Source organism: Lutjanus erythropterus, chromosome 10, assembly GCF_056507025.1.
Source record: "Lutjanus erythropterus isolate fLutEry1 chromosome 10, fLutEry1.hap2, whole genome shotgun sequence".
Lineage (NCBI taxonomy): Eukaryota > Metazoa > Chordata > Actinopteri > Lutjaniformes > Lutjanidae > Lutjanus > Lutjanus erythropterus.
The window spans coordinates 23,636,254-23,650,016 of NC_139326.1; the positions used below are offsets into that span (position 1 = coordinate 23,636,254).

The 13,763-nt window shown below is 40.3% G+C and overlaps 1 protein-coding gene across 3 annotated transcripts in view; it reads left to right on the top strand.

Moving 5' to 3' along the window:
• Positions 1-13,763, top strand: part of pde4d (phosphodiesterase 4D, cAMP-specific) — a 249,146-nt gene that overhangs the window by 169,154 nt on the left and 66,229 nt on the right. The window contains exon 1 of one of the 3 annotated variants that reach the window (XM_084728720.1): positions 5,744-6,735. The exons of the other annotated variants lie outside the window; for them this stretch is intronic. Within the exon in view, the coding sequence (XP_084584846.1) occupies positions 6,647-6,735 (89 nt within the window). The 5' untranslated portion in view covers positions 5,744-6,646. Of the gene's footprint in view, positions 1-5,743; positions 6,736-13,763 lie in introns of those variants that run through there. 3 annotated transcript variants of the gene reach the window in all.

Sequence of the window (13,763 nt, forward strand, 5' to 3'; positions counted from 1 at the left end):
GTTCAGCAGGGGAGCAGAACTGCTGACCCTGCCTGGGGATATTGTTGGGCGGTGAAAGGAGCACTTCCTGAACCCATCCAGCATGTCCTCTGTGACTGTGAAGCAGTCAGTATGAGAGTCATCACCTCCATGTCCTTAGAAAATGGTTCCTGTCAGACATCAGCAGAAAATGGATAAATGGATGGATGGAAATTTTGCAGCATTTCTAGCTTTTTCATAGTTTAATGCATGTTTTATGTACTGAGAAACATTTCATTTTAAACACACTTCTGCTCTGATACCTTTGCGTATTTAATATCACACACACTGTACTTAAACTGTAGGTAATGTGAACCGCCCTGAGAGGAGTCATAATACTGGGTGCTCTTATAGTAAATAGTGAGCAACATTATGTGAAGTTCAGTATTTTTGTGCAGTAAAAAATGTTGGTAATGTTGTATGAAGCATATTTAAGAGCCTAAATCAAACAAATTCAAGGATAATCTTTTCTGTCATGACCAATTGGTGCCGTAAGCCATACTCAGAATTGTTTTATTCTATTGTATTATTACCCACGATTGTATGCAGAATTTATAGTTCAATGCAAAAAGCAGTGTAATAATAACCTCACTCATGGTTTACTGAGTTCAATATGTGCAGCCTAGTTTTCCTCCACAACTAAAATAACTAATTAGTGAGATTTGCCGCTACAAGTAGAGTACTCTCCACAGTATTGTGTATTTATTATTAACCTATATTTGTTCAGGGATAGCTCACTGAGAGAAAGCCTCTCTTTTGCAGGAACACACTGATCATATTCACATGTTTACACTCATTCACACCTGGAAATGCAACTGTACTGTACACAGTTTATTCACCACTGACTACAGCTGCTGCTTTGTTGTAATCCTGCATGTTTTTCTAATAAATGAAGTCCCTCCCTTCTGTCTTTTGGGCTGCCTTAAAATCAAAGAGTCTCAAAACCCTCTCCACTCCACAAGTGAGCAATTTTTTTGGACACTTAAACATTCTTCACATTCTACAAATGGCCCTTGAAGCCTCCATGTCCCCATTAGATGTGGGAATCTAATTACAAATATCTGATTCGAAGGGGGAATGAGTTAACCTTTGCTCAAATGCCACTGCATAACCATCTGTGAATGGCAAGGAGGAGGACCGGGCCCTGGGCATTTCCACAGCGACACACAGAGTGATGGACAGCTGGCCAACCTCAAAGGAACAAAACATGCATGAGGTCCCAATTTTCTCTCAATCTCCAGCTTGCTTTGCTTTTCTATCTGAATGTAAAGTATGTTGGGTTTTCATATTAATACGATGATTGAGTAGCTTCACCAGCAAATGCCCGCTGGTGTGGTTTTAGTTCTCTTTTTAATCTGTTAAATGCTAAATTTGGCATACAAATGTCATGTGGCTCCACAGCAATTACGTTGTTAAACGTTAATACACAACACAGTACATATATTGATTATCTTGTTCCCAAGCTTCCCTTGCGTTGCTCTTCAGGTTGTATCACCTGACGAGTTACACCACGTCTGTTTTGTTTTGCAAAACACCTGGAGCTAAAGCAGTCATGCCGCTGGCAGGCCATGCTGTTAGACCAGCTCTGTGTTGTGACTGTAGAGGTTGTACAGCCAGGACATCGATCAGCAGATAAATGAAGAAAAGTACTTTGCTAAATGTCAGTACACATGAAATCGATATGTACTTGTTCCGCTATGTAATCCAGCTGCTTTCCCCCTGTTGCTGAGTTACAGAGAGCTATGTCAGATCACTAATGTAATGGAAAAGGCCTCCTGATTCAAATATGATGTGATATTTTGTGGATGGAGAACACACTGTTCAGCCTACAAGCAGGGGTCACAGATTATGACAGGTTATTACTGTGCCACCATGTTATGATTGCTGCTGTTGTGTAAAAGTGTCACGATTCTCCAGATCCATGATTCGATTTGACTTTGGATTTTAAGGTCATGATTTGATTCTTCTTTAAAAAAGATAGGCTACATGGTATCAAGTAGTAGAAGTAGTTGCTTTTCTTTTATGTACCTTACGATTGCAATGTAGTCATATTTAAATAATTTATTTCTTTCGTAAATAAAGAGCAACAAATGTTATAATTGCCGATTCTGTGTTTGATTTCGATTATAGTAATTGGAAGCTCATTTCGATGGATTTTCGATTAAATATTGAAATTGTGTCACCGCTATTAATGTGTCAGCCCTCTGTCAGGCACATATTGTTATGTCAAGATTCTGTCTGCTAGAAAAAAATGATGAGAACCAGCATTGATGTCACCCGTTGGTTTGTAGACTGCTGTTTTGAAGTCTCAAGTCTGGCATTATGGAGGTCACCATCTTGTCTTTTTACAACCAGAACATGCACAGTACACATGAGAGCATGGAGCTGGTGGGTGTCGTACTGCAGCTAGGGTGGAGCTTGGTTTTGACTCGTCTGCTCAGCAGGAAATAATGATGACATGTCTGGTTGTGATCTTTCTCATATCACAACTAAACAATGCACTAGGGAGCGGCAATGTTTGCATTTTGGACAGAGAAGACCAATCAGTCAGTTTGAATGAGGACTGAAAAAAGCCATCTTCACTAATCTGTGACGACCATCACTCAACAGAGGAGATGCTCTACGTCAACATCTATCAGCCACCTGCAATGCTGTCCTTAGATCGCTCTGTAGACAGATTAACACCCATCTACACTTGGACTCAGGTGACCCTAACAATCCACATGATGGCTGGGTGGGCCAAGGACTCACGTTACTCTCAAGGACTGAATGACCCCAAAAGACTTTAAATACCTGAAACTCCCCACTAGTCATTAAGAGCAGAAGAAGCCTCTCGGATGAGAGGTGAAATGTCTTCAGGAACCTCAAGCAAAGTCCAGTTTCCAACAACAGTTCCTAGCAAAAGCAACAGTAACAGAATATTATAACAGAATATCAATCCATATTTAATCAACACTTTGACAGTTGATCCGCATTTCAGGAGGCTCAGTTGGAAACTGGATCCACAATGACGGCTGCCTGATTGCAATCTTTCATGTATTACAGCTAAACAGTACACTAAAATATGTTTCTGAAAACATTTTTATGCAAGAAATATGCAATGTACTAACAGAATCTTGATTAATATACTGTCTAGTTTGACAGTTCGATCTGAGTTTTGCGAGCCATGTGTGTTGCATTGGGAATTGAGAATGACTTGTCAGTCACAGTGTAGCTCCACCCTAAAGCATACCTTGCTTTATTGTCTATCTTGCTGTAAATAGGACCATAATTTACTAAGTAAACAGTGTGCTATATAAAAGGAGACTTTAAACTAGTGGTTGAGTCCATAAACACATTAGGAAACCGTTTACTGAGGTCATAAATCAAGTGAGAAGTAAGTTCATTTTCTCATAAAGGTACATATAATCTGACTTCTTTTTGTGACCAGTAGAGTCGCCACCTGCTGGTCAATAAAACAATGGCATTTTAAGCCGCTTCTGCATTGGCTTGGAAGTGCCACTATTTATGCAATCTTTGGAAAAGCCTCACCATTGCCCTTCTTGCTCTAAAGATGCTGCCATGTACAACTACTTTAGCCCTCCACCCTACCCTCTCTCTACATCTCACTCGCTGTCACCCGTCTCCTGTTTTTTATATTTATTCGTTTCTGCTTTTACACTCTTTTATTTTTTCCTCTCTCCTCCAGTCTCTCTCTTTCAGGTTGCAGGATGAGTCGTGACAGCTCACCAGTGTTGAGTAGAGCAGGGTCCAACAGCCCCCAAAGCAGGGACTAAGATTATGCAATACCACACTCATGCGGACACATACGCACACAGGGACATACAGAGCATATTCTATTATTAGAGTGCTGGCCCCAGTTTCCATTTGTACTTGAGATGTTGGTCTTGTTTTAAGAATAAATCTGAGACAGATGGAGAGATTTTTCCTGTATGTGTACATAATGAATAACAGGTGCATCAGTGCTTTCTTTCTGCTTCCTGTTTAACCTGTAAAGCCCCTTAAATTGAATTTTTGTTTCCCTGTTGCTGCCTAAACTGTCAACCCTGCTCCTCTACGCACACAAACTACCCACATCCCCCCAGAGAGCTGCATTTCTGTCTTCATTTTCCCCGCAAGCAGATTCCTCAACATTCAGCGCTCCTCCGCCCTATTCAAGAGTGGCTGTTGTGGCTGAAGGTGCAGGCTTACAGAGGCTGTGAGGTGGTTTGACTTTTGGCAGGAGTTGAGAGGCTGCTGACGTGTGTGTTGGGCAGGATGTGTGTAAGAAGCAGTGCTGGATCCTGTTTTTCAGACCGCAGCAACTGGAGCTTAGCCACAGCTATGGCTTTTATTGCAAAACACACACACAGACACAACCTTAGTGTGCTAACCCCAACCTCGACTCATAACTTCCGTGCCAACACCACTTGCACACATACACTCTTAGAAAGAAAAGTGCTTACTAGAACCATATAACCCTATTATAAGGATTTTGTCTAGAACACACTGAGGGGATTCTCCAGGGAACCTTTTTATATTTCAGGGTTTTATCTAGAACCCTCCCAGAAGGTTCTACCGAAACTCTTTTTATATTCCAAGGGTTTTATCTAGAACCCACCATGGGGCTTCTATTGAAAACCTTTTTGTATTCCAAAGGTTTTATTTGGAACACATTCATTGGCTCTATTGGTAACCATTTTATATTCTACAAGTTTTATTTAAAACCCACCCACAGGGTTCTATTGAGAACCCTTTTATTTTTTCATAAAAAGATGCTTGATGAAGTTTTTCAAGAATTTCAACAATCTTTGAAGAACTCTTTCTTCCAAAAAGGGTCTTTTGGATGAAAAGGGTTCTTAATAGAAAGAAACCTTGACAAACCGAAAAGGGTTCTTCAGAAGCAACTGGTTCTGGGTAGAACCTCAGTTCTACAGGAAGATCAATTATAAGACAGGAAGAGAACCCTAGCAGAAACTGATGTACATGCACAGTCAGACATGCACTCTGAATAACAATGAATTTGATGATCTGTAGATTTGCTGTGATTTATCTCGTTATCTTTGTAATTATGTAGATATAAAAGATAGTATGGACATTTAGACTTTTTGATTGTTGTTTGGCTTATAGGCAAGATTACAAACTCCATCTGGAGCCGAAAGCCACTGTTGTAATAAGAGAGGAATGCATTATACTGCAGTAAGGGCAATGACATCCTGTATAACAAGTTTCTTGAGACAAACATGCCTTGAGAGGCCCCCTGCGTGCCTTTAAAGCAGCACACGCATAAACTGTATGTCACACACATACACACACACACATGCAGAGAAAAATAAGATGGCATTTGTTGTGTGGTCTGAAATTTCATGGTTCACTGGCATGCATGCAGACACTAGAGACAGACAGAGGGTGTGCTTAGCAAAAACAGAAAACAAACTGACAGGGCAACAGCAGTGCCTGCGTTGTTATGACGAAGGAGGGCTATAATAGAGACAAACACATGTTACTTAAGGAAATAAAAGCAGAGCGGAAGATGGATTTAAGGGGAGGAAATGAGGGGAATTACTTCTGTCAACACTTTGCCCATATTACTTTCTACAGTAGAGGCGCTCTGTGTGGATTTGAGCTCAACTGAGTGTATGCAAATCGTACATGTGCAGACCTGTTCCTCTCTGAATGAAGTGTAGCAGCATGTGGTAAGAGGATCAATAGGTTTAGCTGACTGGATACTGAAGGAGCAGGCACACCTCTTACACAGGGTCAGGACATCCCACTGACTGGAGCAAGGAGGGAGGAGGAGGGAGGAGAGACGAGCCAGAGCGAGACAGACAGAGAGAAGGGGAGATTCTGAAGAGACGCTTCACTGTTTTGTTTTTTTTCCCTCTCTCTGTTTCCTCGCTTCCCTCCCCGGGAGGTTGCAAAAGGGCAGAACAGAGAGGGAGACGCAAAGTAAGAGAGACAAAGGGGGCAAAGCAGAGAGGATGAGAGCGAATGTTGAGTGTGTGAGTGACTCTGTGTGTAACATGCTCTGTCATGCTGGTGTGATTACCGCTGCCTCTCCAACCGGCGTCGCTGACTGTCAGGAAAAGGAATGTTTTCCGGAGGAATGAGTCCCTGAACCGGTTCACCATGTGGATGTGGGACAGTAATTTCCAAACCTTTGCCGGAAGAATCCCACGGAAAAAAGAGCAGCGGCTGGAGAGCAGAGCTGGTCCTGCCGGGTGGCCGCCTGTGAGCTTGTACTGCTGAGACTCCCTCACTTAAAGACTTAAAGAAGAGTTCACACTGGGCTCAAGTCTGCTTCTACTTCATGTTCCTTTATTGGGATTTTTATTTCTCCTTTGGAACTCAGTGGATTTTTATGGTGCTATGTAGGTTGATTTTTTTAAGACTGCCTTGTTGGATGTAAGCCAGCCCTTTTTGCAGTGATGCACTAGGACCAAACCAGCAGGGTTGGAAGTTCAGAAAGGGCTCTTTACTGGAAGACTGGTCTGAATGGGCGCATCACAGCTGTGGACTGCAGTATGGGACACTACATGTTGTGCTGGGGCCTGCGGATACTGTGGGACAGTGACTGTAGATAGATAGCTAGTTAGATAACAGGTGAAAGGTTAACAGGGAGGGGGATCAGCCCTGACACACCTGCGTTATGAAGCCTGGACACTGTCCAGGTGTTCCCAGTGACAGGTCCATGATGCACCTCAGCCACTTTCCTTTTAGAAGGCACTCCTGGATATGGTGAGTATTGGCTCTGGTGATGTAAATTTGTTCACTTTTGGGAGCATGTGCATTAGTCAACTAAAGATACATAACGTGACTTGGTGTGCACATGCATTTGTTGGCGTGTGTGTTGTTTTTGTGGTATGGTTAGAGCTCCCTTAAGATTAGCTCAGCCCAGCCCAGTCTAAGTTTTTTTTCCCAGCTCAGCTCAGATGTATTCAGGGAAATTTATTGTTAAATGGGCCAGACATTTCCTGTCATTTTCTCCCACACTAAACGCTCAAGTTGATCCACAAGCGGGAGGGCTGGTCAGACGTAGAAAGCCCACAGCGGTATTGTAACGCTGAGATGGGACAAACTATCTGGAAATTCATCTTGATAGAAGTGCTGTGTTGTTGGGTTTCCCTGCTGTCATCTTGTTTTGATTAGTCATAGTTAGGTTGGGTATCTTTGGGGAATTGATGTCTCACAGCTACGTTATAAACTGGGAGGGACAGAGGAGTCAGTGATGTCATCACAGTGGGCTTTTGGGATATGAACAATGCTCATATTTCCAGCGTTTTGTTTTTCCACTGGTTTGAATTTTTCATGCTAATCAGTAAAATATATGAAACCCATTCAACAAACAGTAGAAGTTAGTGATATTGCCATCTATTAGACCTGTTTGTCAACTGTTTTTCTTTGCTTTATTCTCCTCTGTGATGTGACAGTACACATGCACACACATGCTACACTTGCTGCACGTCACCACAGTCTTAACCATATTTTTTTGTATTCTTCTCGGTCATAAACAGCCCTGCAGGGCCTCTGACTGTCCTCTATGATTTGTTTCAAAGCTAAGCACAGACATGTACACCACATTTCATCTTTTTCTTTATTGTTTGTCTCTCTTTACACTGGGAGATGATGCATTTAAAGGCAGGAGGATGTACAAAGATGAACTTTAGATCAGATGTCAAAGCAATCTACAGCATGTGACACAAATTATGCTCATCAATGGCAGCCATTGATTTGATCTGCTCATATTGCTGAGGATGGCATGTGCCTGATAATTCTATTTAATAGCTTATAGTGTTAAATTTAGCATCCCATGATAAATGGAGTAGAAGTTTTGACTTGAATAAATAGAGGGACATTCACTGACCTTTCCAGCAGAGACAATGAAAGAGAGCTGTGGAGAAGGAAAGGGGGCAGAGAATAATAAATGCAGAGAAACAGTTCAACTCTGTGCAGATGTGAAGGGACACACAAAAAACACACTTATGCGTGTCCATCCCGCTGCACAGACTTACTCAGGTACACAAAAGAGGGCGGGCCTTTCAGCCATTCACAGTCAGACTGTATAAACATAAATAGGCGGAGGTGACCGTAGTGGAAAGTTCAAAGGAGTGAGCTTGTAATTGGCAAGTCATTGTTTAAATCAGCAGACACCCTTAACACTTCAAAGCTGCACAAAGTATCTGAGTTTTACAGTGAAATATTTGTGTATAACCTGTACTCACTTAATTTACTCTCCTGTTGATATATAATTGAAATTCATAAGTCCTGAACAGTAAAAGATAAATAATAGCAAATGTTGTCACAAACATCACAGTTAAGAAAGAAAGACAAATCACTGGCTTTGATACAGTCTTCCCTGTAATTCTGTTATTAATTTGAGAGAAATCTGACTAAGATGTGATTCACGGTCCTCTGTGATGTATTGTGTCGCTGAATTGGATGGATGCAGCAAATTGAGTGACAGTGTTGCAACAACAATTCAGGGCTGTCATGGTTGTCAGAGTTGAGCATTAGTCTCTGAAAATGGGAGATGAGCCTGTCAGACTCCATTTAAACCTCAGGCAGGGTTTTTTTTTCTCTTTCTCTACACAGTAAAGCTATGCGCCATCGTAGTGGATGTGAGTATTCACGAGTCCAGAGCAACTTTCAGGAGGATCTGTATTATTCATTGCACCTTGATAATGGACCAGTCTCCCTTTTTCTGTGTCAGACAGACCTGTGGCGTACCTGCAGAGTAGCACTGAGAGAACAGGGCTTGTAATGATTTCACAATGACATGGATCTGGGGAGTTGGCCACAAAAAATAATTATTTATGTCTATAACATGCATTCACATATTACAGAAGAATATTGCTGCCATGATTGAAAAATAACTCAGCTGAACTAAAAAAAAACAAAAAAAAACAGGTACAGCCCTATTATAACATATTTTAAAATTAAATTGTCATGTTATAACAAGGTAAGTTATCATGTTATAACCAAAGCATTTTGTTATAATAATAGGCTATCATGTTATAACAAGATAAATAGTATAATAATTGTAATAACATGAAAATATCTTGTTATAACAATAAATCCACTGCTGTAACATATGCACTCTTTCAGACATGAACACATAAATGTATCTGTTGTATTTATTTGGGCTTGTAAATTCCACATCCATCTCACTCCAGAGTGTACTGAAGCCATTGAGGAACATTACTGGCAAATGCTCTTTTTCTCTCTCCCAGCAGGCCACGCTGCAATGTAGGGTTATTCTTACAGTCAGCATCTTTATCGATCACTGTGCTTCTAGTGCATACATAATTGTTAACGTACACCGACTGTCAAGGGTGATGCAATAACTGACATCCTACATTTTTTAAATGTGGAGGGTGTTGCCTTTAGCGCTGCAATGAATAAACCGAGATGTATGATTGCCTGAACTTCATTAAACACTAACCAGAAAGGAAATGAAAAGTGTGTGTAGTAATCCAGTTAAGTGAATCCAGTGCCACAGAGACCTGGGGGAGAGGAAAGGCAGGGCTATATTTAGAAAATGGGACTGGAAATGCACTGCTGCATCACTTCTCTCCTCTAAATGCTGGAGGTTTTGTATAGTCGATGGATAATAAATTGTTTAAACATTCTGGTGCTTATCTCAGCTTCTTTTTAAGGAAAGGTGTTAAAGGACATCAAATTTCACTCTCACAACCCCTTCTCTTCCTCTCTTTCAGTGGCCCCGAGGGTACCTGCCTCAGACGTAGCACATTTTGTCAGTGAAATAACAAGACACAAGGCATTGTTATCTCATTTCTTTGAGGCTTTCTCCCACTGCACATTGTCATTGATTCTGGTGCTGCTGGGTCAATCTCAGCCAAACTTTAGATTACTTTATATCACTCCAACTTGTTGGGACTGGGGCGATGCTTTTAAAATGGGATTTTGGAGACGGCAGAGACCTGCTGTCAGTTTTGAGGAGACAAAGTCATCACTCATTGTTGTCCCAGAGGACCACCAGCACTGAGTGTGTGTACGTGTTTGTGTGTGTGGAATACAGAGCCGCTGCTCACCTGCAGCATCAATCTCTGCCAGCCTGCTGTGCAGGGCCACGCTGATGTACTCAGCCTTATTAAAGGTGCTCTCCACTCACTTCCCCCTGAAAGGACCACACAGACTAACACTCCTCTCTTCTTATTCACACCTTTCCTTCCGTTGCGTTCTCCCTCAGAAACCGGGCTGTTGTGTGTGAAAAAAAGAATCGTGAGTGGGGATAAAAAGCATTTTGAGGACACAGTATGCTCTGTTTTACCTCATACAGTGACAACAACAATGTCACCGCTGTGGTGTAGTGCTTTGAAATTTGTGTTCTGGACTATTAATTAGAGTTCCAATTAATGCTGAATGTTCATTGAGTGAATGAATGTCTGATTAGCTGTAAAGTTGTAGAATTGTAAGAAGTCATTTAGTAATCTTTTAGAAAATGTACATGTTTATAATGGTTAAATTGAGCAATGTGTTAATGGAGTCTAGCATGCAGAAAGACAGGTAGTCACTTAACTCCAACAAAAAGTGTGTATTTTCAGGGCAGTTCTCTTTTGTTTTCAGGATAACAGGCTTAGCTTTACATTGACAGACAACTGACGTTAACAGCTGATCAACTTACAGTGTAGGACTCATCCTTGCTTGTTATTGTCAGATCACCATGTTGTGCTCATCTTGAACTGCAGTGTCCCTGCAGCCTGCCTGAGCTTCCTCAAATCTGGGGAGGAGGGGAAAAAACTTGCTTCAATCACTGACTAAAGGCTAATTTATTATTATTGTTTTGATAAAATTACATTTGTTAACATGTGCTTACATATTTTTGCCTGCTGGTCAGGAGAATTGTCATAATGATGGTTAAAAATAAGTGATTTAAAATAAATGACTTATTCATTACAACATTATTAGCTATAAACGCACAGCAGTGGGATGTTATCATATTACAATTTGATATGGTGAAGGTGTTGACAAACAGCTGCCTATTTACACATCCAGCAGACACAGAGCAGCATTTACAATCAGATAGATAGAGAGATTATTATTATGCAATCAGCTGAACATCTGTGTATGGTGTGAGAGCCCGGCCTAACCACAAGATCTATGACCAATGACTGATCTTGTGCAGTTTGAGCAGATCCTGTGACACACCTGCTAAATACCTATGACTGTATCCTCAATAGTTGAGGTTTCAGTTTATAATGAAGTTAGGTCTGTGGGGTGTGAATAAGCTCTCTGATGGTGAGAATTAAATGGAATCCGTTGTTACACCAACTTTCCCACGAGGCAGTGCGGTGTTAAATTGATTATAAAGTCACTTGAAGCATGACAGGCATGTTCTTGCTGATATGTTTAATCTGCATGGAGGGAAGCACACACTGCTGTTGCTCACAAAGACTCCCCTGTTTTAACTTTTCTCAGTCTGAGGAATCTTATGAATCTCTAAATGACCACTTCATTATTTCACACCTATTTTACAGGACATGTTGCTGTTGGTGTGAGTCTGTCTGAGTCAGTCGGTTTTGGCAGTAAGACTCTTTGTGCCCGAGCCGGGCTGTTCTCTCTTTCCCAACCTTCCACTGGCTTCATCATCCAATTTCTCTTTCACACTTTGCTGCTCTTGGGTTTCTTATTGTGTTATTATGCCACTTATTTACAGTTGATCCTGTTTTCCTCGCTCTTACTTTTCTCTATGTGTTATACAGAAACACCTCATGTGTTTTCGAACACACCCACCCACGCACACACACACACCTTCCAGAACACCAAACATACCCCTCGGGTCAGATGAGCAATATCTTGAGACAGTGTTGTCATTAGTCATTACTGCGTCTCAAAGCCAAAACACAGTTTCACACTGGCAGACAACAATAGGCTAACACAGTTTAGATCTATTAACATCATTAAAGTAATTTACCATATCAGTTTTTTTTTTTTTCTCACCCAGACAAGTAAAATGAGTCAACCTCGGTGAATAGTTACCTCTTTATCTAACTCTGCTGGAGCATTTTAAAATCATGTAACTAATAATAATAATACGTCTCATTTATGCCATTACATTGATGTTTTGGCTTGCCATGAACGAAAATCACTGACTTTCTTTCAGATTGGTCTAATTTGTCAGTAGTGGAAAGTAACTAAAGTATAGTAGTATATATTTTGCTTTGTATATTAAGTGCAATTTTGACATACTTATTCTTAAGTATTTCTGTTTTATGCTTCTTTATACCTCTACTCCACTACATTTCAGAGGTAAATATAACCCATTAGTATACAAAACAATATTATATTATATTATATTATATTATATTATATTATATTATATTATATTATATTATATTTTTATTATTATATTATAGGAGGAGCATTTTTCCTTTAGCCTCTATTAATTGGACTGAAATTAATAGATTAAAAGCTATAAAAGAAAACGATATGCTTGTTACAGTCATACTGCTGGCTTCAACAGGTGCAGCCATATGACACCACAGTTACATATGAAACACATACAAGACCCACAGTGCTGAAATAGCCCAGAGGCAACTTTGACATCACATTCATTTTAAATATCCATTTCATTTCAATTTTATTCATCTCAGCCCGCGCTGTCTCTCGCCGCTGTCCACACAGCAGCTGCTAGATAGGGGCATTCAATCTTGTGTTCATCTCCGGGACAGAGGCAAGAAGATGGACAGATCAATAAGACTACAGCGCGATGGCCAGACATATTGGAGGTGGGGGATAGCTGCAGGTGCTTACATGAGCTCAGCGTAAATCAAAAATAGAAATGTTACAAGTTAAAGCTGGGGCTAAGGGAGCAGGGACTGCCAGGCAATGAATGAAAAGTGGGAAAATCATAACTTAATTTTGGCTGAGCTCATGTTGTCAGCTGTGTGTCTGTTTTTGAATGACTGTGGAAGCCCAGTTTGGTAAAATGTCAGTGTCCACCATTACAAATCATGAAGATAATGTCTTATGACCAGTTCTACTGAAATTATATATTGAGCCAAAACAGGTTTTAATCTCCCAGATTTTAGGATATGCTTAATTTTCTCTGTTTTGTGTTTTTGTAAATTGAATATCTTTGGTTTCAGGCTGCTGACTGGACAATCTGAAGATGTCAAAAGTATAGTATTTTTAATGCCACGTTTAAAAAACATGATACTAACATTCTATAGTATAAAAACTACATAAGGTATAAAAAAAGAGACCTCAGTTCAGTTTAGTCTTTGTTGTCCTGTCCAGATGTTTGTTGTACCAGCATTATGTACAGGTTGTTAATTAAAAAAAAGTCCTTTTCTGTTTGCAGTGGTATTGAGAGATGTATATTTTTTTTTGTTTTGTTTTGCTGTGTTTTAAACACCAGTGTTGTATCGAAGTATAAAATTCTCCTTATCCTGACAGATCTAGTTCATGAAGCAGGATTCAAAAACAGCAGTTTTAACAACTTTTGACCTTTTAATCAGGGAAAATACCCACACATATTAGTTATTTGCATAATGATATACATATGATTTATAAAGATCAATAATAGAATCATTTCCTGAACAGATCTCACTATCAATAGGTGGATTTATTAGTAGCTTTGCTTTGCAGTCATGCTAAAATCTCATATCTGCTGCCATAAAATCCTGTGGTTGGTTCATTTTGCCATTAGACCACAAACAAACTCCACCAGAATTTGCATAGGAGCACTCTTTTCTGCCTTTTTCAAGTGATCTCGGTTGGGCTGTTTGGTCTACACCACGGCG